The 27170-nt window shown below is 42.1% G+C and overlaps 1 protein-coding gene across 7 annotated transcripts in view; it reads right to left on the bottom strand.

Annotated features, from left to right (window-relative positions):
- The window catches only part of nfic (nuclear factor I/C), a 335473-nt gene that overhangs the window by 149053 nt on the left and 159250 nt on the right, over positions 1-27170 (bottom strand). For all 7 annotated transcript variants that reach the window (XM_060932489.1, XM_060932491.1, XM_060932488.1 and 4 more), the window contains exon 3: positions 7608-7682. In XM_060932489.1, coding sequence (XP_060788472.1) covers positions 7608-7682 — 75 coding nt within the window. The remainder of the gene's footprint in view (positions 1-7607; positions 7683-27170) is intronic.

Below are 27170 nucleotides of genomic sequence, written 5' to 3'. Positions count from 1 at the left end.
AAATAAGGTCGGTAGGTAGGAAAAAAGTTTTTTTCCTTAATTTTTTTTTATTTTGTTCGAAAAAATTAACACAAGTAAACATCTTACAAAATAGTATTTTGGCACAGAATCCTTTATACCACACATCATAATAAAATAAAAGCGTTTTAAATCTTTAAACTAGGGCTGTAACGATATGCGTATCGAAATCGAAATCGCGATACGCAGAGCCACGATCCGTATCGCGATACAAGAAGGCAGAATCGCGGTACACCCTTTCAAACTTCTCAGCCCAAAAACAGAGGCGCTTCCAAACTTCAATTTATGAATACTTTACTTTTTATTTAAATTCAATTTTAAACTTACTTAAATTACTTTTATTTTTTATATCTATTAGTAAGTCGTTTTTTCGCCGACCTGCGACAATCTTCTGCGAGTCACGCAACGTCCACACTCGCCACTGGCAGAGCATTCATTTCTTTTAAGCGGTCGCCATTCTGGTTGCGACGCGGGGAGCGAATCTGTAAACAAGCAGCTCATTGGCTGGCTAGGTGTGCCACAAGCCAATCACAATCACTTGACCGGAAAGGCATGCAGTGTTGCCAGATTGGGCGGGTTTAGGTGCTTTTTGGCTGGTTTTAAACATATTTTGGGGTGGAAAACGTTAGCAATATCTGGCAACACTGAAGGCATGTCTGCTTGGGCGGAAGCCTTCTGCGGCAGTTACATTTTGACACGCGAGCAATGTTTCACCATAAAAATTCCGTAATTTCCATCTGTTTTCCGCGATCACAGAAAATCATTGGCCCTATGAGAGTGAGGCAGTGAGAGAGCCCCCCCCCCCCAAAAAAAAATCTTAACGGATTTACACGATTTGGAAAAATGACTTTTTCAGAACCGAAAAAAACAGAGCTTCCGGCTCAACAGTATTATTTTGAGAAATAAAACAATCTTTGGATATACATTTGTTCACTTTTGCATACATATTACTCATTCTCTGCAGTGGTCTGAATTATTTGTTATTAAATAGTTAATGTAAGTAAGTAAATGTTAATAAGTCAAATTTACTACTTTAAAAAAACATTTTTAAAAAATCGTGAGCGTATCGAATCGTGGGTCAAAAATCGCGATACGGATCGAATCGTGAGTTGGGTGTATCATTACAGCCCTACTTTAAACGAATAAAAAAAAATATCGCTAGAGTTCGAGTTATGATCTACGGAAGCGTATTGCTGCCACACTCAAAAAAATTGGCTTAGAATCAAGTAATTACATGAAAAGATATTGTTAACAAAGTTACCACGTTTTTACAATATATTTATCATGTAATAACGTAACATCACGTAATTTCATGATACAAACTTATCACGTTATTTCATGATATTTTCATGTAATAACGTGAAAACACCTTATCAAGAAATAACGTGAAAATAACGTCCTAGGCTAGGCTACTTCCATTAAAAGCAGACGGCCTAGCCTAGCCTACTGTAGAACTTGGGTCGAGCAAAAACATGGCTGAATCCTGAATGACTCCTATTTGTATAAATAGGGGACTACATAGGCGGCAAAATGTAGTGTTTTTCCCTGCCATGGAAGTGCACTTGTATACTGAAGAGGAAGCAATTTGCATTACAGCCTTGAATGAGGATTCAAAATGGCGGCTCGGCTCAGTTTTCCCTTCCTCCTTCAGTATACAAGTGCGCTTCCATGTTTATGCAGGAAGGCTGATAGAAGTGGCGAAACATTTTACTTTTTATCGTTTCTTTCACAACTTGAATGCGTTGAAACAAAAAATTATGACAAACTAACGCCGCTTACACTAAAATATCGAGGGAAATTTGTAATAAAAACTTTACGGTCGGCAATTTCGACGCGGAAATTCTCGATCAGTCGGGTTACCGGAAACACACTTTTTTTTTTTTTTTTTGGCCTTACCGTGTTCACTATGGTAGTGGTAAAAAATGTCTCGCACAGTCAACAGTTTTGAAAATGATGTCAATGCCTTAATGCCGCCAATGTGTTTACAAGGATCAATTTCAATCACCACGACCACGTGTGAGAACACGGCAGCCGCCATTTTCCCAGTGAGTGACAAAAACTTCCGGTTCACACGGTTGAGTTATATGTAAAAGTCGCGACTGGGAAAAAAAAGTTTAGGGTCGGGCGGTACGGATTAGGGTCGGTCGGGTAACCGGAAACACATTTTTTTTTTTTGGCCTAAGCAGAAGATGAACTGATCACCAAAAGGCATAAAGGTAAAGACGAGACATTTCTTTAATATTTTCCACAAGATTACATTTTTATTTCCATCATTTACTGTCGTAAAATACCAAAAAATGAAAAGGACCTGAAGCAAAAGTTTGGGCACCCTGCATGGTATCACCCCCTTTGGCAAGTATCACAGCTTGTAAACACTTTTTGTAGCCAGCAGATAATCTTTCAGTTCTTACCTGGGGGATTTTCACACATTCATCCTTGCAAAAGGCTTCCAGTTCTACAAGTTTCTTGGGCTGTCTTGCATGCGCTGCTCTTTTGAGATCTATCCACAGATTTTCAATGATGTTTAGGTCAGGGGACTGTGAGGGCCCGGGGCAAAACCTTCAGCTTGGGCCTCTTGAGGTATTCCATTGTAGATTTTGAGGTGTGTTTTGGATCATCGTCTTATTGTAGGACCCGTCCTCTTTTTAACTTCAACTTTTTTACAGATGGTGTGATGTTTGCTTCCAGAGTTTGCTGGTATTTATTCGAATCCATGCTTCCCTCGACCAGTGAAATGTGCCCTGGGCCACTGGCTGCAACACAACCCCAAAGCATGATCGATCCACACCCATGCTTCAGAGTCGGAGAGGTGTTCTTTTCCTGGAATTTGGCCCCCTTTTTTCTCCAAACATACCTTTGCACATTGTGGCCAAAAAGTTCTATTTTGATTTCATCAGTCCACAGGACTTGTTTCCAAAATGCATCAGGCTTATTTAGATGTTCATTTGCAAACTTCAGACGCTGAATTTTGTGGCTCGGACGCAGGAAAGGTTTTCTTCTGATGACTCTTCCATGAAGGTCATATTTGTTCAGGTGTCGCTGCATAGTAGAACAGTGCACCACCACTCCAGGGTCTGCTAAATCTTTCTGAAGGTCTTTTGCAGTCAAACAGGGGTTTTTATTTGCCTTTCTAGCAATCCAACGAGCAGTTCTTTCAGAAAGTTTTCTTCATCTTCCAGACCTCACCTTGATCTCCACTGTTTCTGTTAACTGCCATTTCTTAATAACATTACAATCTGTGGAAACAGCGACCTGAAAACACTTTGCTATGTTCTTGTAGCCTTCTCCTGCTTTGTGAGCATCAATTATTTTATTATTCAGAATGCGAGGGAGTTGCTTAGAGGAGCCCATGGCTGTTGATTTTAGGGACAAATTTGAGGAGTCAGAGAATTTATACAGCTTTGAAATCTGCATCATCTGACCTTTCCTAATGAAGAATTTGAACAAGCCACAGCTCAATAAGCTAATTAAGGTCTGGAACCTTGGGAAAAGTTATCTGAGAACTCAAATGGATTGGGGTGCCCAAACTTTTGCATGGTGTTCCTTTTCTTTTTTCACTCTCCAATTGTACAAAACAAAAATAATACACAAATCTTGCAGAAAACGCTGAAAAGAAATGTGTCGTCTTTACCTTTATGCCTTCTGGTGATCAGTTCATCTTCTGCTCACTAACTATTCACAGTAACAGACATTTTCAGCAAGGGTGCCCAAACTTTTGCATGCCACTGTATATATATATTCTATCCACATTCATCGGATTTGAGCAATTGCACGCTCTGATTGGCTACTCTACTACTAGGATATCAGCTCATATACCGTGAGTAGAGAAAAACAAAATGGCGGAGCGTGTTGCTGAAACAACCGAGGACGAAATAAAAACTACTTGAAAACAAAACCACAAAAAAATCAAACAAACAAAAAAAAAAGGCGACAAAATATGGAATGAAAGTATTTGATGGTAAGGATGTAAAAATCTTTTTTTTCAAGAATGATTATTATTTTTATTATTATCGCATTTTTCACAAATTGCTCCTGTCATTTCACCGGTTTGTTTACATTCTAAGCGGAAATTATTTTGCCTGACGTTTTGTATAAAGTTTTTATTTATCAAATTTGCAAAAAATTAAAATAAAAATGCTCCGTTTCTCAAAATCCAGTGAATGTGGAGAGAATAAAACAGTTATTCCACTCAATCTCGTCATACATGGATTATAGACAACTCGGTGCTACGTGCCTCGTCGGCTATCAGCTCGTGTACGACTTGATTTCATGGAATAATTGTTTTATATACACACAGTACTTTGCAAAAGTCTTAGGCCTGCTATTTTTATTTCTTTCCATACAAACATCTTTATTGATTTCCATTTTACGACTTCTACATTGAGTCAAAAACAAAAACAATTTAGAGTTCCAAACGTTTTTTTTTCAGCACAAAATTAAATGTTATAGAAAAAAAAAGTTTGTCTCTGAGCAGCATATTCAACAAGAGCCCACTTTTCAGATCTCATCTCATCTCATTATCTGTAGCCGCTTTATCCTGTTCTACAGGGTCGCAGGCAAGCTGGAGCCTATCCCAGCTAACTACGGGCGAAAGGCGGGGTACACCCTGGACAAGTCGCCAGGTCATCACAGGGCTGACACATAGACACAGACAACCATTCACACTCACATTCACACCTACGCTCAATTTAGAGTCACCAGTTAACCTAACCTGCATGTCTTTGGACTGTGGGGGAAACCGGAGCACCCGGAGGAAACCCACGCGGACACGGGGAGAACATGCAAACTCCACACAGAAAGGCCCTCGCCGGCCACGGGGCTCGAACCCGGACCTTCTTGCTGTGAGGCGACAGCGCTAACCACTACACCACCGTGCCGCCCACTTTTCAGATGATAAAGGAAAACACAATGAAGGCTACTGGGAAATTTTTGGTGCAAAATGAAGAAGCGAGTGTGACAGTCAAAGTGTCCAGAAGAACTGTGGCTGGTTCCGGAAGATGCTCAGTAAAACCTACAGCTCATTTCTGCATAAAACTGCACTCACTGGACCTCAGATGACTATTTATTTTATAAAAAGGTCGTCTCACACCAAATATTGACTTTGTTATATTGATTTATTATGGCTTACTGATTACTGTTTGGGCGGCACGGTGGTGTAGTGGTTAGCGCTGTCGCCTCACAGCAAGAAGGTCCTGGGTTCGAGCCCCGTGGCCGGCGAGGGCCTTTCTGTGCGGAGTTTGCATGTTCTCCCCGTGTCCGCGTGGGTTTCCTCCGGGTGCTCCGGTTTCCCCCACAGTCCAAAGACATGCAGGTTAGGTTAACTGGTGACTCTAAATTGAGCGTAGGTGTGAATGTGAGTGTGAATGGTCATCTGTGTCTATGTGTCAGCCCTGTGATGACCTGGCGACTTGTCCAGGGTGTACCCCGCCTTTCGCCCATAGTCAGCTGGGATAGGATCCAGCTTGCCTGCGACCCTGTAGAACAGGATAAAGTGACTACAGATAATGAGATGATATATATATATATATATATATATATATATAAAAAGCTATTTAGTGTAACATGCAGTAAGAAGCAGGAGGCCAGAGCTTCATTTAAACTCAATGTGATGTTTAATTATGCCGGGATCAGACTAGACGATACTTTTATCTTTCACTGTGTCAGATTAGACAATCATAGTGCCATAAATTCTCGTTATCTCTTGGTCAGGAGACTGGCAACACTCCATGTTTGACCCTGATCAATCACTGTTCATGTCCTTGTCGTCAGGGAGGAGGGTCAAGGACTTGTCAATCACGGCTATCGAGGAACATGTCGTAGGAGTTGTTAAAGTAAACGAGACAAATAAATAAATTTTTCGTCAGGGTGTCATAGGGCGTCTCAGTTCATCGCTCCTGAAGTTCATATTCAGACCCGGTGCTGGAAATTTACCAACCATGACAAAATCGGGCTGGATTCTCGTAGCATGACCCGGGCTGGATTAGAGCAATCCGAGACTCGTAATGAGATTACAGCGCAGATGTCAAGACGTAGGTAGAGTTTTAACATCAGCACATCCATATTCCCAAAAATAACAAGCACCCACGTGCAATGAACCGGTGCTACAGGTACTCTAGCCCCTGCCCCTTTTCTGTTTGCTGTCCAAAGTGCCCTTTTCATAGGGACTGTTTTTTTTTTTTAATATTTGTAAAAGATAAGTTAGCTCCGGCGGCACGGTGGTGTACTGGTTAGCGCTGTCGCCTCACAGCAAGAAGGTCCTGGGTTCGAGCCCCGGGGCCGGCGAGGGCCTTTCTGTGTGGAGTTTGCATGTTCTCCCCGTGTCCGCGTGGGTTTCCTCCGGGTGCTCCGGTTTCCCCCACAGTCCAAAGACATGCAGGTTAGGTTAACTGGTGACTCTAAATTGAGCGTAGGTGTGAATGTGAGTGTGAATGGTTGTCTGTGTCTATGTGTCAGCCCTGTGATGACCTGGCGACTTGTCCAGGGTGTACCCCGCCTTTCGCCCGTAGTCAGCTGGGATAGGCTCCAGCTCGCCTGCGACCCTGTAGAAGGATAAAGCGGCTACAGATAATGAGATGAGATGAGAAGTTAGCTCCAACATCAATATTCTCTACAATTTGACAATAATATATGAAATTATAGATTTATAAAATAACGTTTTTCTATGTAAATGCGGGCATCAATCCGTGACGTCATGCATTCAGTGAACCTCCGTGCAGAAAGCGCATGCAGGCGGTTGACAGTGCGAGGAACGGCATGGTAAGGTCACACTGAAAGTCTCCTTTCATTTCTTATCTGAACATGCAATATTGTGCAGCTTAGAACACAACAGTAAATGCGTAGGGTTGTTTATCATTTAATGAAGCCGCCTAGGCTATATTTAAACCGTCTGCTCCATCCATTTCATTAACGTGGCAGATTCGGAAACTTTAGTTTGAACGACGGTGTTAATAACATATTCTAGCAGCTTCGAAAACTTAAGGCTGAATGACGACGTCCACAACTTATTCTATCAAGACACACAGAATGTTCAGTTGCAATTGAAATTTAGTTTTGAATAAAGTTAACTTGTGTGAAAAATTTGTTCCAAGTGCCCTTTTTTGCATGTTGAGCCCCTGCCCCTCCAAAGGTCTTTGCACGGCCCTGCTAACAAGTACTCCAAGGAAGGAGTAAAGAAGGAAAACAAATCGACAAGACTTTGAAAAGATGTCTCTAAAACTGGATAAAAGTGGACGAATTAATGAGATTTAAACACAGAACAGGCGAACACATTAAAGTAACAAACTAGAACATAACCACAAACACACACGAGCATGTGTTGCTCGGGATTCTGTGATTAATAAGAATTAATTATCCTATGTGGCATTGAGCCGAGGTGGTGTTGGGATTTGTTTTAGCGTGAGGACAAGTTAAAGGTGCCATAAGCAGTTAGTCGGTAGAAAAACAAGCTGGATATGAGACACAAAAATTGCTAATGTTGCATAGTTGGAATTGATTTAGTTAAGAATGGGACACAATCTTCATGTTTCTCAACTAAAACGGCAAACAAAACCTGAGTGTGTGTGTGTGTGTGTGTGTGTGTGTGTTCTTACCCATTGTGGCGGCTCGACTGTCTTCTTGGTCTGAGCCGATACCTGTGCGAGGACTACTGCCCTGCTCCGCCGCCTCTGAGAGAGAGACAGAGAGAGAGAGACAGAGAGAGAGAGAGACAGAAAGCAGGAGAGAGACAGAAAGAGAAAGAAAGAGAACGCGAGAGAGAGTGTGTGAGAAAGAGAATGAGAGCGAGAGAGAACGCAGGAGAGAGAGAAAGCATGAGAGAGAAAGTAGGAGAGAGTGTGAGAGAGAGAATGAGAGAGAGAGAAAAAGCAGGAGAGAATGAGACAGAATGAGAGAGAAAGCAGGAGAGAGAGAGAGAGCAAGTGATAAGTTCTCACACAACTCATTTTTTAACTGAAACAAACAGAGTATTCAGTGTTTACTGTAAGTGAATATGAATACAGGTCAAAACAGAAAGATCGTTGCGTTGAAATAAAGTTAGTTTGTGTTCTCGGTCACATGTTCTGCAACCTGCTATTTATTTATTACAATCTGTGAACGGAAAATGGCATTTTTTTTCCCCAGCAGCCCTGCTTTTTCAGTGTTTTATAGTTTATCCAGGAAATAAACAAATAAATAAACTAACAAACTTCGGCCACAGACCACACCCACTTCTGGATTAAATTCCCATACGAAAACACGTACACAGAGGATGCTACGCGGTGGTGCGAAGATACGAAGTTTATCTTCGAGCGGTGAACGTATTGGACGAGTGAAAATATTTTCAACTCTAGAAGATACACTTCATATCTTCACACCACCGTGTAATGTTCTTTATATTATATGGACACATCCACAAAAAAATATGCAAGTTAGTCAAAAGAATTTTAATTTTGAACCGTTTTACACCGTTCTGACAACACGCGTCTAGTCTGGTTAACACCAGACCATATCACAAGTGAAATATGGTCTGGAATCCGCCTATTGAATTTCTCGTAGGGGAGGTGTGGTTTACGATTGTCAACGGCCGTTGCGAATGTCTATCATTTGGCGTATACGTAGCCCATGGCCAATCATGGCAGTTGTACCCGGTGACGTAGTTAGAGCGACGAAGAGGCGAAGAAAGACTGTAACGCCAAACGCTGTTCTTTTTTTAAAACAAACTTTCGCTCTAAACTATTCAGAACAGTGTCTAAAGCTTGATCGAAAGTTTGGTTCGTATCACTCGCCGCCATGTTAAATGTGATCCGTAAACAGTCCCAAATAAACTACAAGCTTCCGTTTGTCGAGTAGTACGCGTCACCGTCTTTCCACCCCTCCCCACTCTCTGATTGGCTCCCTAACTCAGGCGAGCCTTTAGACCATAGTTTCCATGCTGTCTTTTCAGATCGGAACGATTGTGCAAAGCAGCATGGGATTTCCCAGGCTAACACGCGTCCAGTCAGCAGGAAAACGCTGTGAGTGACGTCATCGGAGTGAAATATCGGGAAATATGTCACTCAGATCCACGATGCATTTCGTCTGAAAAATGCGAGTTTTTCAACCTGAGAAGATAAACTTCTTCATATCTTCAAGCCAACGTGTGATTGTCTTTTTTTTTTTGAACTTATTTTTTATTTGACAACTACATACATACAAACAAACTTAACAAACACATGGGAGATGTATATTATATACAGTTACACTTGCTTGTAATTCTAGAAATTAAAAATTTATCTTTTTTCCCCCTTCCCCTTCCCTTGATGTTTAATATATCTTCGTAAACATCACTCCATATTCTTGTACGTCATATTTCCCCTCGACCAAATCTCGCCTCCATTCCGTTAGCCTTGATCAACATTCTCTTTAGTACGAGTACTTTTCAAGTAAGAAAAGAAAGAAAAAAAATAAAAAAAAAAATAAATAAAAACCAGTGGAGGGCGGCACGGTGGTGTAGTGGTTAGCGCTGTCGCCTCACAGCAAGAAGGTCCGGGTTCGAGCCCCGTGGCCGACGAGGGCCTTTCTGTGCGGAGTTTGCATGTTCTCCCCATGTCCGCGTGGGTTTCCTCCGGGTGCTCCGGTTTCCCCCACAGTCCAAAGACATGCAGGTTAGGTTAACTGGTGACTCTAAATTGAGCGTAGGTGTGAATGTGAGTGTGAATGGTTGTCTGTGTCTATGTGTCAGCCCTGTGATGACCTGGCGACTTGTCCAGGGTGTACCCCGCCTTTCACCCGTAGTCAGCTGGGATAGGCTCCAGCTTGCCTGCGACCCTGTAGAACAGGATAAAGCGGCTACAGATAATGAGATGAGATGAGAAAACCAGTGGAAAAAAAAATTTATATAAAAATAAATAAATAAATAAATAAATAAATAAAAACCTGCACAGAGTACGTGCACTTTACGTGATTTTCTTTTTATTATATCGACACATTCAGAAACAAAAAGTCCCCAAATTTATCAAAACAATATTTATCATCGATTTCCTCACGAGTGACAAATAGAGCTTGATGTCACAGTTTTGGTTCTCCATGTCCCGGATGGAGCTCGGATGAAAAATACATACGAGTGGTGTATTTCCCAGTAAAACACTCGGGTCTGTATACATATTTAAGAGTTATTCCATGAAATCGAGTCGTACACGAGCTGATAGCCGACGAGGCGCGTAGCACCGAGTTGTCTATAATCCATGTATGACGAGATTGAGTGGAATAACTGTTTTATTCTCTCCACGTTCACTGGATTTTGATTAACAGAGCATTTTTATTTTAATTTTTTGCAAATTTGATAAATAAAAACTTTATACAAAACGTCAGACAAAATCATTTCTGCTTAGAATGTAAACAAACTGACGAAATGACAGGAGCAATTTGTGAAAAATGCGATAATAATAATAATTCTTGAAAAATAAAAGATACGTTCTTACTATCAAATACTTTCAGTATTTTCGAGTAGAGTTTTTATTTCGTCCTCGGTTGGATCAGCAACACGCGCCGCCAGTTTGTTTTTCTCTACTCACGGTACCGTATATGAGCTGATAGCCTAGTAGCAGAGTAGCCAATCGGAGCACATGATTGCTCATATCCAGTGAATGTGGACAGAATAAATATAAATATTTAGAGCTGTGAATACATACAGATAGAGACGTTACCCCTGCTTTACCCGCCTAGTGTGCTGCAGTGTATTTATACTTCACAGATCTACTTAGCTAATGTTTATCAGAGAGACTTGTCTTGATAAATGATCAAATATCTGTTCTCAGTAATACAAACACAAGCTACTGCTTTACTCGGTGCAACAAGTCTTATACGTAAGTGTATTGCATGACTCAGTGTATAGCAACAAACCCGGGTCAAATCCTGTAGGGACTGTGCAATATCCGTTCCGGTTACTCAGACCATGGCATTAAGATGGTTACAATCTCTTACGGTCTTATGAAGACATACTGCTCCTGCTGTTTACTTTTTAGACGTTCATCCATCATAACAGCGTTTCGTTTCTGAGATTTTGGTCCAACAGCTTGGTTAGTCGGCCATGTTTGTTGGCAATGGATACATCAGATTTGAACTCATGACCAAGGGATTCTTTCTTTCTTTGCAATCGGATTAAAAAGAATACAGTAAAGATTTGGGATTGGCCATAAAGATTTACACTGGAAACGACTTGGAGACAACCATTTAGTCTTGGGACAATGGTTTATTTGACGTTATGGAAAGGGATGACCAGCAGGCACTGTTTTAGCTCTAACGGGATGTTTTAATGAAAAAAAAATCCAAATAAAACTGAATAAATAAATGAATAAGTGACTGAATGAATGAAAACCCTGTAAATATAATTGTAAAAAAAATAGCCTCAATGAGGTTGTAACTCATACCGGCCACTGTTGTTGTGTGCGAGTTTGAAATCTGATCAATCCTGTAGGAGGAGCAGTGATTTTTGTGAAACTGTGTAGCCGCATCCATGGCAGGTGGCGCCACCTGGTGAACAACTCTTGTTGGAATATGTCTTTAGAGTCTTCTGGGTGAGTTTCAGTGAAAACATCCTAGCGGTTTACAAACAGTAGCGTTTAATGTGATGAGTCACCCAAAATCTCATCTCATCTCATTATCTGTAGCCGCTTTATCCTGTTCTACAGGGTCGCAGGCAAGCTGGAGCCTATCCCAACTGACTACGGGTGAAAGGCGGGGTACACCCTGGACAAGTCGCCAGGTCATCACAGGGCTGACACATAGACATAGACAACCATTCACACTCACATTCATACCTACGGTCAATTTAGAGTCACCAGTTAACCTAACCTGCATGTCTTTGGACTGTGGGGGAAACCGGAGCACCCGGAGGAAACCCACGCGGACACGGGGAGAACATGCAAACTCCGCACAGAAAGGCCCTCGTCGGCCACGGGGCTCGAACCCGGACCTTCTTGCTGTGAGGCGACAGCGCTAACCACTACACCACCGTGCCGCCCCCCGTCACCCAAAATATTCAAAAAAATCGTAAATATGACAGGTGGCGCCACTGTCTTGACAACTTTTCTACATGCCAACCTGGAGAAAATTCCATATGCGTTTGATCAAAATCTGATCAATCCTGTCGGAGGACTAGCGATTTTCATGAAATTGCACGTGAACCCTCTGTAGCCGCATCCATGGTAGGTGGCGCCACCTGGTGAACAATTCTTGTTGGAATATGTCTTTTGAGTCTTCTGGATGAGTTTCAGTGAAAACATCCTAGCAGTTTACAAACAGTAGCATTTACTGTGACGAGTCACCCAAAAATTTCAGACGCCCATAAAATCGTAAATATGACAGATGGCACCACCATCTTGACAAATTTTATGCACACCCACCTGGGGAATATCATATGTGAGTTTGATCGAAATCTGGTCAATCCTGTAGGAGGAGTAACGATTTTTGCAAATTGTGGACAGACGACGGATGGACGACACGTGATCGCATAAGCTCATCCGGCCTGGCCTGCAGCTGGATGTGCTAACCGGTGCTTTATGTTAATTGGTACATCAAGCCAAGGACAAAAAACAGAAAGGCTCGCTGTGATGTCACGTTCAAGCCCCACCCTCAGGATCAGGATGTGTCTATTGGCTCCCCAGTAAGCACAAAGACATTTTAAACAATTAAAAAAAAAAAAAAATCAAGTCAAATCAAGTGGACCAGGATGAGACCTGATCTTTTGAAGGGGTGTCCATGGAAGTCTTGGATCAAACAGTGTCCATTTGGTTGGCAGGTGAGAGAGGTATGATCATTTGCCAGGATTTGAACTCACAAGCTCCTGGCCAAAGACTCAGGAGCACTGTGTTATCATTTTTGACATTAAAGTAAACGGGAATGCAGATGTTGGATACGTGTTCAATGTGTGATATAGCTGAACACTCCGACTCCTCAGAGCAGGGCTTACTCATATGGTTCATAAACCCAAGAAATTAGAAACATGCCAGCAAACCACACAACAACCCCTTTTTTTTCGTTTGGCAAACCTTGACCACAAGCCAGTTGTTTCTCTCTCTCTCTCTAGCTCTCGCTCTTTCTCGCTCTCTCTCTATATTGGCAAAGCGACTGAATTGCATCGCCAGCATCAACGCAGCACGAAAAGGACAAAGTCAGCCTAATCTGACCATAAAACCCTTTATTATTTGTATGAACCCGGGTTTTTGCGGCACACAGAGATAAAAACTCATAGATAAACACGCTGAGCACCTCCAGTGCCGAGAGGAGTTTACTGAATGCAGAAGTGGAGGATGGAAAGTTTACCACAAGGTCTCTGGCAGAGGTTCAGAGAGACGGCAGTAAAAAAAAAAAAAAGCCCTGAAGTCAGATAAATAAATATAAGCGCAGCATATCTGATAGGCCGGTTTCCACTGGCAGATCAAAGCCAAGACGAGTCTGGCCTGTTGCACATGTTTGAGTTTAACACCCAGAGAACGCAACGCATCATTACCGCTCACACGCTCTTGCTGACCTGCAGGTCTGAGGCTAACCGCGACGTGACACACACACTTAACATAACTGATAGAATCTATGTCTTTAGTCGTATAACAGAGAATGGGAATTATTGCCCTAATTGTATTCCACGGCGTAAGTGGTTCCTTTATGTGTACTGTCCACATAATCATCATGTAGCCAAAAACAACCTTCATAAACTATCTAGTTTGACCATGCTGAAAGAGGATGGTTGAGACATTATATCATTTCTATTGTTCTGGTTCTGCTTGGGGTGGCACGGTGGTGTAGTGGTTAGCACTGTTGCCTCACAGCAAGAAGGTTCTGGGTTCGAGCCAAGTGGCCGACAGGGGCCTTTCTGTGTGGAGTTTGCACGTTCTCCCCGTGTCTGTGTGGGTTTCCTCCAGGTGCTCCGGTTTTCCCGACAGTCCAAAGACATGCAGGTTAGGTTAACTTGTGGCTCTAAATTGACCGTAGGTGTGAATGTGAATGTGAACAGTTATTTGTATCTATGTGTCAGCCCTGCGACGATCTGGCAACTTGTCCAGGGTGTACCCCGCCTCTCACCCATAGTCAGTTGGAATAGGCTCCAGCTTGCCTGCATCCCTGCACAGGATAAGCAGTTACGGATAATGGATGGATGGATAATGGATGGATGGATGGATGGATGGATGGATGGTTCTGCTTGCCAGGAGCAGGTGGAATGATGGTACAGTGGGTCATGTCAAGTCAAGTTTATTTGTATAGCACTTTTAACAACAGACACTGTCGCAAAGCAGCTTTACAGAAAACTAAAGACTTTAAGCATGAACTAATTTTATCCCTGATTTATCCGTGATGAGCAAGCCTGTGGTGACGGTGGCAAGGAAAAAAAAACCTCACACAACATGAGGAAGAAACCTTGAGAGGGAACGGTTTCAAAAGGGAACCCATCCTCGTCTGGGTGTTAACATATAGCGTGATTATAAACGAGACCGTCAATGACAGCATAGCTCACCCTGGCCCCGTCTAGTCCAGAATGAACGATCTAAAGTGAGCCACCTTGTGCAATAAATGTTGCAAGCTATATACACTATATACAAGCTATATATAGAAGCGATATACACCCTAGAAATACCGACCTATTTGCCAGAAAGAATCCAAAACAGTGAGGAACTGACCGAGAAGAAGCGATTTTTGTTGAACTGCTCATTAAGGCTTAATTAGTCCATAACTTCATTAATAATTGTAATGAAGAAAACCTGGGTAGAAGTTATATGCACCCTAGGTACCCCTACCTTCATGCCAGAAAGAATCAAAATCGAAGAAATGAAGAATTGAGGGAGAAGAAGCGATTTGAGTAGAAACTGCTTGTTAGGGCTTAATTACTCCATATCTTCATTATTAATTGCAATTATGCAAATTTAGGTCGAAGCTATATGCACCCCATGCAGACCTACCTTCCTGCCAAAAAGAATAAAAATCGGTGAAGAATTGAGAGAAATGAAGCGATTTTCGTGAAATGTGGACGACAACAGACGGACGTCAGACAACACATGATGGCATAAGCTCATTGCCTGTCGGCCGGATGAGCTAATAACTCGCTTCTGTAACTGTGTCCTACAGTATATACAGTAGTCACCTAGTACCATTGTGTAACCAGGAAATTCATTATAGTTTTATCAGGAAGTCTATTCTGTTGAAGTTATCAACTGTTCCTTGATTGAGACTAGGGTGCAAAATTGTTCATGGCATCTGCAGTCCTAAAGTTATCGTGTCAATTGTCGTCCTCAGCCATCATAGCAAAACTGTAAGAGTCCAGAGCCATCTTTCAACTGCGACTTTTGACTGTCCATATGGGGCCGTCCTCCACAGGAGTGATGTGATGAGACTCCAGCCAGATGTAGGGCATCAGGATGGATCAGGCAGATCCAAGGAGCAGAACAGGTAGCAACGCTAGTGCCAATGTGACTGCCTCAGAGCTTCAGCTTTGATCCTGAGCTTGGGTTCAGCTTTGTGTGGAGTTTCTGTGCATGAGTCTATGCTGGTTTCCTCCAGTTTCCCAAAGACGTGCCGGTAGGTGGACTGGTTATACTAAGTTGTCCTTAGCATGGTGGTGCACTGGTTATTGTTGCCTCACAGCAAGAAGGCTCTGGGTTCGAACCTCGTGGCCGACTGGCACCTTTCTGTGTGGAGTTTGCATGTTCTCGTGCCTGTGTGGGTTTCCTCTGGGTGCTCTGGTTTCCTCCGACAGTCCAAAGACATGCAGATTTGGTGAACTGGATACTCTAAACTGCCCAAAAGTGTGAATGGTTGTTCGTCTTTGATGTTTGTTAGCCCTTTGATTGGTTGGTGACCTTACCAGAGTGTAACCCATCTCTCATCTGAAGTCAGTTGGGGTTGGTGACCCTGATGGATAAGTGAGATAGATAATGGATGGATGGATGGATGGATGGATGGATGGAAGTTGCTCTAAAGTGCGTGTGAGTGGTGGCTTGGTGTGATAAACTGGCATCCCATCCACATCCAGAGTCTATTCCTACCTTGCCCTTGTTTTATTTACTTTTAAGGTACCATTGGAATGGCTTTATTAGCCCTATCTAGGGCACTAATATGTACATGAATGGTGGTCATCCTAGTGGTTGTTTAATTCCATGGAACCTTATAATTAATCAGATATTCAGCTGCTTGGTTGTCCATCCATCCATCCATCCATCCATCCATCCATCCATCCATAATCGAAACCACTTATCCGTCAGGGTTACAGGGAAGCTGGAGCCAGTCCCAGCTAACTTCGATCAAGATGTAGGGTTGACCCCTGGGCAGGGCACCAATCTATCACAGAGCTGGCGTAAAGACAAGCATGCTTGGTTGTTTCTTTCCAAAATATATATCATTGCATCACTGATTCCTGAACAAAAGGCTTGATTCTGGATGTGGCTTTTTGCATATGGAGTGCGTTGCAGTTGTCTCTCAACATGAGGATTAAAGCAGGGTTCAGTACCAGTAAAGCAAACCATCATGAGGATGGAAAATCAGAATCCATCTTAGACCCTACCACAATCTTTGGGTGTGTCCAACTCAAGTGCTGAAAAGCAGAAACGTCTTCTGCCATCTGCTAGACCACACGAGTGGAAGACAAAAACGTGCGTACTGTGTACATGTATGTGTCAAAACACTGCTCTCGGCACAAGAAAACACCAGCATGACATCACAGGTTTTAACCACATGTTACAAACAACTGGTGAGCCTCAAGCACCAAAAAAAAAAGAAAGGAAAAAAAAAGTCAAGTTGTAATTTGCGAAGCGTGAATAAAAAACATGCAGAGCTCCAGGACAAAGTCCTCCTGACAGTTGAGGGGAAGATTAACGAAGTGAGGAAAGTAAGGAGGAAGTAAAGGAACTGTGCATGATCCAAAGCATCGCACCACATCTGGCAATTGACTCTGGAGCTGACTCACTTCTCTTTATTGATGATGTGACCGCTAACAACAGGCTGAATCCTAACACATACAGAAGCATGTACACGGCCTGGATCTAACCAACTACCAGCAAACAGGCAGAACACTGACTGGTCCTGCAGCTGGGATTCTGAGCTCCAGTTGAACGTAAATAAGGTACTGAACAGGAATAAGGTGGTTCATTGGGGTCCAGTGAGGCCTCAAAAGAGTCTTTCAGATCCTATTACGTCCCTTACAATCCTGTTACAAAACTCACAAAAACGGCAATGGTGACTGAAGGGAATCTTTCTTCCGACAAAAAACTCAAAGAGTCCCAGTGTCGCTTATATCGTTTGTTAATTATGATGAATTCTCAAATCTGATTGGCCAGAAGGTGGTTAATTTTCTATCACTGTAGCTCTGATAACAGGTCCAGCTGCAAAGGTAATATTAATGTGCTTGTTGTAATACATTATTGTTTCGATAGTAACCACTATAGCCAGAGTGCCATATCCGGAGGGGATACGTTCCAAGATCTAATGCGGAGAGCCAAAACCATGAATATATATATATATATCCATCCATTATCTGCAACTGCTTATCCTGTGCAGGGTCGCGGGCAAGCTGGAGCCTATCCCAGTTGACTACGGGCGAAAGGCGGGGTACACCCTGGACAAGTCGCCAGGTCATCACAGGGCTGACACATAGACACAGACAACCATTCACACTCACATTCACACCTACGCTCAATTTAGAGTCACCAGTTAACCTAACCTGCATGTCTTTGGACTGTGGGGGAAACCGGAGCACCCGGAGGAAACCCACGCGGACACGGGGAGAACATGCAAACTCCACACAGAAAGGCCCTCGCCGGCCCCGGGGCTCGAACCCGGACCTTCTTGCTGTGAGGCGACAGTGCAAACCACTACACCACCATACCGCCCATATACAGTGCCTTGAAAAAGTATTCATACCCCTTGAACTTTTTCACATTTTTCCACCTTACAACCACGAACTTAAAAGTTTTTTATTGAGATTTTATGTGATAGACCAACACAGAGTAGCACATAATTGTGAAGTGAAACGAAAATGATAAATGGTCTTCAAAATTTTAAACAAGTAAAAATCTGAAAAATGTGATCTGCATTAGTACCCCCCTGCGTCAATACTTTGTAGAGCCACCTTTTGCTGCAATTACAGCTGCAAGTCTTTTGTGGTATGTCTCTACCAGCTTTGCACATCTCGACACTGAAATTTTTGCCCATTCTTCTTTGCAAAATAGCTCAAGCTCAGCCAGATTGGATGAAGAGCGTCTGTGAACAGCAATTTTCAAGTCTTGCCACAGATGCTCAATGGGATTTAGGTCTGGACTTTGACTGGGCCGTTCTAACACATGAATATTCTTTGATCTAAACCATTCCATTGTAGCTCTGGCTGTATGTTTAGGGTCATTGTCTTGCTGGAAGGTGAATCTCCTTCCCAGTCTCAAGTCTTTTGCAGCCTCCAACAGGTTTTCTTCCAGGATTGCCCTGTATTTAGCTCCATCCATCTTCCCATCAACTCTGACCAGCTTCCCTGTCCCTGCTGAAGAAAAGCATCCCCATAGCATGATGCTGCCACCACCATGTTTCACAGTGGGGATGGTGTGTGCAGGGTGATGAGCAGTGTTAGCTTTCTGCCACACATAGTGCTTTGCGTTTAGGTCAAAAAGTTCAACTTTGGTCTCGTCTGACCAAAGCACCTTCTTCCACATGTTTGCTGTGTCCCCTACATGGCTTCTGGCAAACTGCAAACGGGACTTCTTATGCCTGTCTTTCAACAATGGCTTTCTTCTTGCCACTCTTCCAAAAAGGCCAGATTTGTGGAGTGTACGACTTATAGTTGTCCTGTGCACAGATTCTCCCACCTGAGCTGTGGATTTCTGCAGCTCCTCCAGAGTGATCATGGGCCTCTTGGCTGCTTCTCTGACCAGCGCTCTCCTTGCTCGCTCTGTCAGTTTAGGTGGACGGCCATGTCTTGGTAGGTTTGCAGTTGTGCCATACTTTTTCCATTTTTGAATGATGGATTGAACAGTGCTTCTTGAGAGGTTCAGAGCTTGGGATATTTTTTTCTAACCTAACCCTGCTTTAAACTTCTCCAGAACTTTATCCCTGACCTGTCTGGTGAGTTCTTTGGTCTTCATGATGCTGTTTGTTCTTCAGTGTTCTCTAACAAACCACTGAGGCCTTCACAGAACAAGTGTATTTATGCTGAGAGTAAATTACACACAGTAGGACTCTATTAACTAATTAGATGACTTCTGAAGGCAATTGATTGCACTGGATTGCATTTAGAGGTATCAGAGTACAGGGGGCTGAATACTAATGCACACCACATTTTTCAGATTTTTATTAGTTTAAAATTTTGAAGACCATTTATCCTTTTCGTTTCACTTCACAATTATGTGCTACTCTGTGTTGGTCTATCACATAAAATCTCAATAAAAAACTTTTAAGTTCGTGGTTGTAAGGTGGAAAAACGTGAAAAAGTTCAAGGGGCATGAATACTTTTTCAAGGCACTGTATATATATATATATATATATATATATATATATATATATATATATATATATATATATAAAACGTGTTTTTTCATGTACCTGGCCCATTCTATAATTGTGGGTATATTTCAAGTGTTGACTCTGTTAGTCATCATCAACTCTGTTATCATTAAACCGGGCAATCCATTAACAGAACTGATGATAACACAGTTGACATTTTCCCACCATTTTGTCTCTTAACTCCACACGTTAACCTCAAACTAGCTACCACACGGCACGTATAAAAACAGAATTTTATTGATTTTCATCATATTACTGTTTTTAAAAAATGAGTGAGAGATTCACTCCAATATCACAATAACAGAGTTGACGAATCATTAATCTATTGTTGGTGTAAAATCCTCAACACTTTGTTCAAATTAACGAGAGAAGAAACAGAACACACCTCACTGCCTTTCTGAAGTTTCCCGCCAGAGGAAGTGACATCACTCGGTGCAGGTGTCACGCATATTATTAAGTGTTTGTGGATTTTATGTGGTTTTATAACAGAGTTAACAGAGTTGACAAGAACATCGGGACGGATAAAAAATATTTTTTTAATTACTGAAATTTCACATAATACAGAAAATAGACTTTCTATGCAATTGATTTTATAACAGTTAACAGAATAAGCTCCAAAAACCCGATTGTTAGACTGAATCACTTCCTGTTTATTCGAGTTGAATGGATGAATCAGGAGTCGAAGACAGACGATAATGTAGGGGGAGGGGTGGGCGTGGTTTAGTTAATTTTTTATGTATAAATTGGGTCTAAAATGTACATCAAGCATCGCTATTGGTGAAAGTTTATCATAATTTGCAATGAAGATTCAATAAAGACTTCTTTTGTGGAAAATAACGAAAGGTTTATCTTCTAGACGTGAAATGTACCCTGAATTCTCGAATGACCCGTATGCATACCTATGATAAAGTTTCATTTATCAATTACACACAATATGACATCAATAACAACAATGTGAATGTTCACGTCAGCGCCGCTAGCACCAGAGTTCTGGACTTTGCTTCCCATCAGCCACTTCACCCGGTCACATGACCTTGATCATATGCACCCGCACCTTGTTTAGCACCATTTACTCGCACTATTTAAGTTCCAGTTTTTGTCTGTCTAGCTTTTATTGTTGTCACAAATTTTCCATCACATTTTGCTAAGAGGCTAGTTCACGCTCCTGCTTCTCATTTTTATTTAATGTCATTTAATAACTCTCACGTTTATAATAATAAAGGAACTTTGCATTTGCCTCCAAACTGTCTATTAACATGAATGTTCTCTCTCTCTCTGTCGCATAATATTTTTGGCCTGGGCTAAACCGTGGATAACTGAAACCATGGTTACAGAGTCAGCATTTATGCTTTGCAGTTTCTTGATCACATAACAAGCTGCATTTCTTCCATCTTATTAACTTCAAAGCAGAGAAAAACAGACAGGTCTGACTGAATGACTGTTTATAGCTGCTATAACGTACGTGAAACAAGAAATAACTTATTTTGTGGACGTTCCAAAGTTACAACATTAACAATAAACGGTAAAAAGTGTCATTCTTTAACAGGCTTGTAGTACTTGAGTCTGACTTCTGCCCTAATTTATGGACTCGTGATTTGACTTGGACTTGAGCACTGATGACTCGGACTTGGACTCGTAAACTAGAGACGAGGACTTTGATTTTTTTCTTTATTTTTTCTAACATGCCATAATAATTTGGCAAAGATATTTATATCTACATTACTTTTTATACTAATTTCATGCAAGAGAATGCACATTCACCTGTTCATACGTCATGTTCAGGAACAAACTAACGTTAATGGCGCTAAAATGCCTGGACAGAACGCCGCTAGGATTGTCCGCTTTGCTTATACAGACTTCTCGTGCAATGGGAAAAAATGCACTGCTATGTGCTCCATATGTAGAAGAACTATCGAGGAGACGATGGGGACGACCTCGAAATTCAATCGTCATTTGGTACGACTCCACCCAGAGAAGGAAGTGACACGCTATGTTCATTGGTCTGTTGATAGTGGGCGGGGCTTGCTTGCTGAGTGATGAACTAGCTAGTGTTAACCCTCTCTCATGTTATTTGCCCTGTTGATAGTGGGCGGGGCTTGCTGAGCGATGAACAAGCTTTTTATCTGTAGCCTGTTAACTAAAATGGGGCAGTCGAGCAGGAAGGTTAGTCCGACACAGCAGCAGAGACGCTTTCACATAAAGGCAGCAACAGACACCGTCACATGGTGCGGCTGGAGTCTTGTTCTCAGACTCGACTCGAAATCTTTAATGACTCGGACTTGAACACTGGGGACTCGAGACTGGACTCGGACTCGAGGTTTAGTGACTCGACTACAGTAAGAGGAATAAAACACTGTGGGACATGCAACGAAATAAAATAAATCAACTTCAGGGTGGGTGATGGCTCAATTTCATCACACCACCTTGTCATTGAGTATTTTCCTCCAAAACCACTCAATAATAATAATAATAATAATAATAGAAGAAGAAGAAGAAGAAGTCCTTTCAAATTTGCAAATGTGTCTCGAACGAAACAGGAGGGGTTTTTTTTCCGGGGAATTATTTTACTTCGATTAAATATGGAAGAAGTACATTCTGTTATATTTTCAGTGTGAGAAGCGAATTCAGATTTAACCTCATTTATCGATGATCAAGGATGCCAATAATTTTGCAGCTTACTGCATATGTAAGAAACAAAGACCACTGATGATTGGATGGTTTGATTTTGTGTATTGTTGCTAATTTCTAATAACAAAGCACACACACACACCAAAACTGTGCCCATGATTCCTGCGTTTATGACTGAGATGTGTAGCAGTGCCAATGCCAAGGGCCTCATTCCAACTGTCTCTGTGTGTGTGTGTGTGTGTGTGTGTGTGTGTGTGTGTGTGTGTGTGTGTGTGTGTGTGTGTCTCTGTGAGCTGTCTTCAAAATCCAGAAGCGCTTCTGCCAAGAGCTGCAGCAGTTTGTAGGCAAGCCGCCCTCATGCTAAACCCCTGGCATGGCTCACTGAAAGAGAGAAATAATAATAAAACAAGGGCGCATGAAGGGCACACGCTCATCCCCGCTCGAAACAGTCAGAGGGCCGGAAAAAAAATACTCCAGAAACTCTACCAAAAAAAAAACCATAAAATGTGTGAGGAAGTTTCTCGGAATTGAAAACCTTGTGGCTTTTTTTTTTGTATTCAGTTTTTGGCGCCATGACACTTGAACAGAAAAATAGAAAAGCCAGAATGGAAAGTATGATGTAATGAAATACACTCGAGCAACTCACTCGCCCGGCGTCCATTTTCTCTCGGCAGCACACGGCCGCCATTTCGTAAAACGATTCCTACATTACTACTGGAGGAAAAGTTTTACTCCTGAGTAACGTTCTTGCACAACACACTTCCAAAAGAGTGCGATGGCATGAGAAATGATTCCTCGCACACATGTCTGAGACAGGAACAACTTCTACTAAATCATTCCTTGTCGCTCGTTCTGTTTCTTTACATTTCAAATCAGGAATCGTTCAGAAAGAAAGGAAGATGAAACCGTTTTGGATGAGACTGAGACGCTTCAGCTGTCTGGGTTTCCTGTGTGTCTTTTTAGCAAAGTCTTCTGAGGATAACGTCCACGTTGTTGAAGCTTCTTTTCAAGTTTCTTTCCCCCCCCCGTCAGGAATCGTTCATCAGCTCAGTCCTTTAGCTTGGTTTTTTTTTTTGGCAGACATTTCATGTGCTGAGGAGTTTGCTTGCTTTTGGCAGCCATTTTAGGTCGTTCTCGCCGTGCCACCTAAGCAAGAACACACAAAGTACAACGAACTCGACTGCCAGCATGCAGATAGAGAGAGAGATAGAAAGAGAGAAAACTGGCAACGGCTGTGTGGATTCAAAAAGTGTGTTTGTGAGTGTGTGTGTGTGTGAGAGAGAGAGAGAGAGAGAAAAAGAGAGAGAGAGTTTAGCTGTGGAAATGACCTAATGAGAAAGACATTCCTTGAGCTTAGCTCAGCTTCAGAAATGAGTAACAGTTAAACAACAACTCGGGGAGATATTACATAAACAGGACAGGCTGGGAGACATAGCAAAAGAGTTCTCTCTCTCTCTCTCTCTCTCTCTCTCTCTCGCTTGCTTTGTAGGAACAAAAAAAAGCACTAAATCATTACAGTGCCACTCACACACACAACTACACAAATGCATAAAGCACATAATAAGAACCATGAGTTAAACTGGCGCCAAGACAACATGTGTCACTTGTGTTTATTTCTGCGGCGAGCCTGACATGAAACACGCCTTGACTCCAAGGCATCAAGCCACCTCCGATTCCGTCGACTGGCATTGCACCGCACGTCTTTAACCGAGATGTGACTCGGGTTCGTTTCCAACGCCGGACCCGTCCCTACGCTCCCGATTCCCCGAGCCAACGCCACATCCGTCCAGCAGGGGGCGCCGAGTCTGCCATGCCCACAACGCTGAACCAATTACTATCTCCGTTTACGCGACGCAAATGGAATTTCATACAGACCTCGTGATCGTTAAAACACAAGTCCCGACCGCAGCCCGGGTTCTCACTGCTTCAAGGCCACTTTATGCCCTTAATCTGTTTCTGTATCTGTAAAATGTCATGGTGGGCTACGCTGGAGCTTAAAGTTGGCAGGATATTCACAATACGATGCCTGTTACTATACAGGACTCGCAATGTGATACAAATAGAAATCAGATCCTTATATAACAGCGAGGTTAGGATGGGAAAGGAAAGGAAAAGAAATGTGGGATCATGTCAAGCAAAGAAAGTATAAAAAAATGAAAAGAGGGAATAGATTCAATGAGAAAAACGAAGTTACTGAGTTTGATTTATATATATATATATATATATATACAATCATACAATCACTAAAAATACTATTGACGGCATTTTCCCTGTTATTTCAAATGTACCTTTTGTACTTGTGCGCTCGAGTGACAAGGCGAATGCTCAAGGAACATAACAGCAACATGTAAAATGGACAGTGAGATGGACAGGCGGATTGGGGCGGCGTCAGCAGTAACGTGGGTGTTGTACCGGTCCGTCGTGGTGAAGAGGGAACCGAGCCTTTCGATTTACCAGTCAATCTACGTTCCAACCCTCACCTATGGTCCTGAGCTTTGGGTAGTGACTGAAAGGTTGAGATCGCGGATACAAGCGGCTGAAATGAGCTTTCTCCGTAGGGTGAGGAGCTCAGACATCCGGAGGGATCTCGGAGTAGAACCACTGCTCCTTCATGAGGTGGTTCGGACATCTGATTAGGATGCCAAGTCAGTCAAGTCAAGTTTATTTGTATAGCGCTTTTAACAAGACATTGTCGCAAAGCAGCTTTACAGAATTTTAATGAGCTAATTTTATCCGTATTCTATCCCCAATGAGCAAGCCTGTGGCGATGGTGGCAAAGAAAAACTCCCTCAGACGACATGAGGAAGAAACCTCGAGAGGAACCAGATTCAAAAGGGAACCCATCCTCATTTGGGTGATAACAGACAACATGATTATAACAATTTTAACATGAAGTCTCGTTATAACTCTTCATTGACAACTCGTTATAACCCTCAAGGGTGTGTGCTGAGCCCTTTGCTCTACACTTTGTTTACACATGACTGCTCTGCCTCCTCCTCATCCAATCTCATCGTCAAGTTCGCTGACGACACCACGGTTCTCGGACTTATTACTAACGACGATGAGACAAACTACAGGAGAGAGGTACAACACCTGGAGTCATGGTGCCACAACAATAACTTGGCCTTAAACACCAAGAAGACCAAGGAGATAGTTGTGGAATTTCGCAGGAAAGGACACATTGACCACCTACCTCTCTCCATAGGCAACGATGTGGTAGAGAGGGTGAGGAGTTTCAAGTTCCTGGGGGTAACAGTGACTGAGGACCTGTCCTGGGGCACTCACATTTCCACAGCCATGGGAAAAGCACAACAGCGGCTCTATTACCTGAGGAAGCTGAGGAGCGCTAATATCCCCAGACCTCTGATGGTGAACTTTTACAACTGTGCCATCAGTAGTGTGCTGACACATGGATTTCTAGTGTGGTTCTCCAGCTGCACTAAGGCCGACCAGCAGGCACTTCAGCGGGTGGTGAAAGCTGCCGGGAGAATCATTTGAACGACTCTCCCAGAGATCAGCACCATCTACTCCACTCGCTGTCTGAGAAGAGTGCACAACATCCTGCGGGATCAGCACCACCCTGCTCATCACCTCTTCCACCTGCTGCCCTTAGGGAGAAGATACAGGTCCATACAGGCCAAAACGTCCAGACTGGCCAATAGCCTGTATCCACAAGCTGTGAGGCTACTGAACTCTGCCACATCCACAACCACATCCACCAATTAATATCATTGGACTGGTTTGCATTGTTGCAGTTGTCACTACTCTCTCTCCCCTGACACCCCCCCCGACAATAACGTTATAACATTATAATGGCACTGATCTGTTTTTTTTGCACTGTTTATACAATGTCATAATAGGGTCATTCCATGCCAAATCAACAAGAGGTTATGCTCGACCATCTCAGATTTCAATGAAATTTGGAGGGCTCAGAGATACTATTAAAAGAAGTTAATCCCCAAAATTTGAGCTTCCTATCACCAATAGTTTCAGAGATACAGGCATTTGAATTTTTCGATTTTTTAGTTTTTTGCTCAAAACATACATATTTCAAAGTGCAATATAATCTTTATTATACCAGATAGAAACCTAGAATTTTGCACAGAGAGACTCAATGTCTTGTACTACAAGCTTGAACTTAGAATTTCAATGGTCATTGTATATTAGATGGTGATTTTAACAAGGAAATTAAAAAGACAAATTTGCATTTTTTGCATTTTTAACTCATTCTGGAAGCTTGCCTGTGGCAGTAATGCTTAAACTAAGAATGTTATTCAGATCTACACAGAAATATCTACCAATTTCAGTTTTACCAAGTCTCCACTATTCCTAGTTTGTCTGTAATAGGGTTTTGAAATTCGCCGATTTCTAAAACATGCCATTTTCAGTAGCAAGAAATCCAATGTGGGATAGCAGTTAGGAACTTGTAAATTTTTTTCAGTAATCCCCAAGACCCAGATTTTATATTTCCAAATTTTTGTTCTGTGTCTCTCAAGTATTTTTAAACTACAGGGGTTTAAAAAAATCCATTTTCACCAAATTCGAATTTTTGATATATTTTCATATAACTGACATTTGAGGGTTAATAAATGTTTCAATAAGGCTCAAGTAGGTTAGGAGACATGTTCCTTCCTCAATTTTAAATAAAATTTCAATTAATGCTCAGTATTAATTATTTGTAAATTGATTTTAATCTAAGACTGTGTAAGATTAGCAATCAATGACCAGCTATTGTGTACCAATCAACAGCCAGCCTTATCAATATCAACACAGCACAATAGGTGACCTTTGATACCAGAACAGGTGGCTCATATCTTATAGTTTTAGAGCCTGTAAACTGCATACTTGTTCAGATAACATTATATTGCTTGGATTATATTAAATACATTGTAATACAGAGCACTGATAAAATTTACCAATGTTATTAACTGAATGTGTTTCTTTGCAAGGATTGGATATTTTGAATAGTTGACTAGGGAATTTAATTGTAGTTGCTTTCAATTTGAGATCAGTATAAATGAGTTTGTTCTTAGACGTCT

The sequence above is a fragment of the Neoarius graeffei genome, chromosome 10 (assembly GCF_027579695.1).
Source record: "Neoarius graeffei isolate fNeoGra1 chromosome 10, fNeoGra1.pri, whole genome shotgun sequence".
Classification (NCBI taxonomy): Eukaryota; Metazoa; Chordata; class Actinopteri; order Siluriformes; family Ariidae; genus Neoarius; species Neoarius graeffei.
The sequence above is the reverse complement of the archived record's forward strand: the minus strand, read 5'-3'. Positions and strand labels throughout refer to the sequence as shown.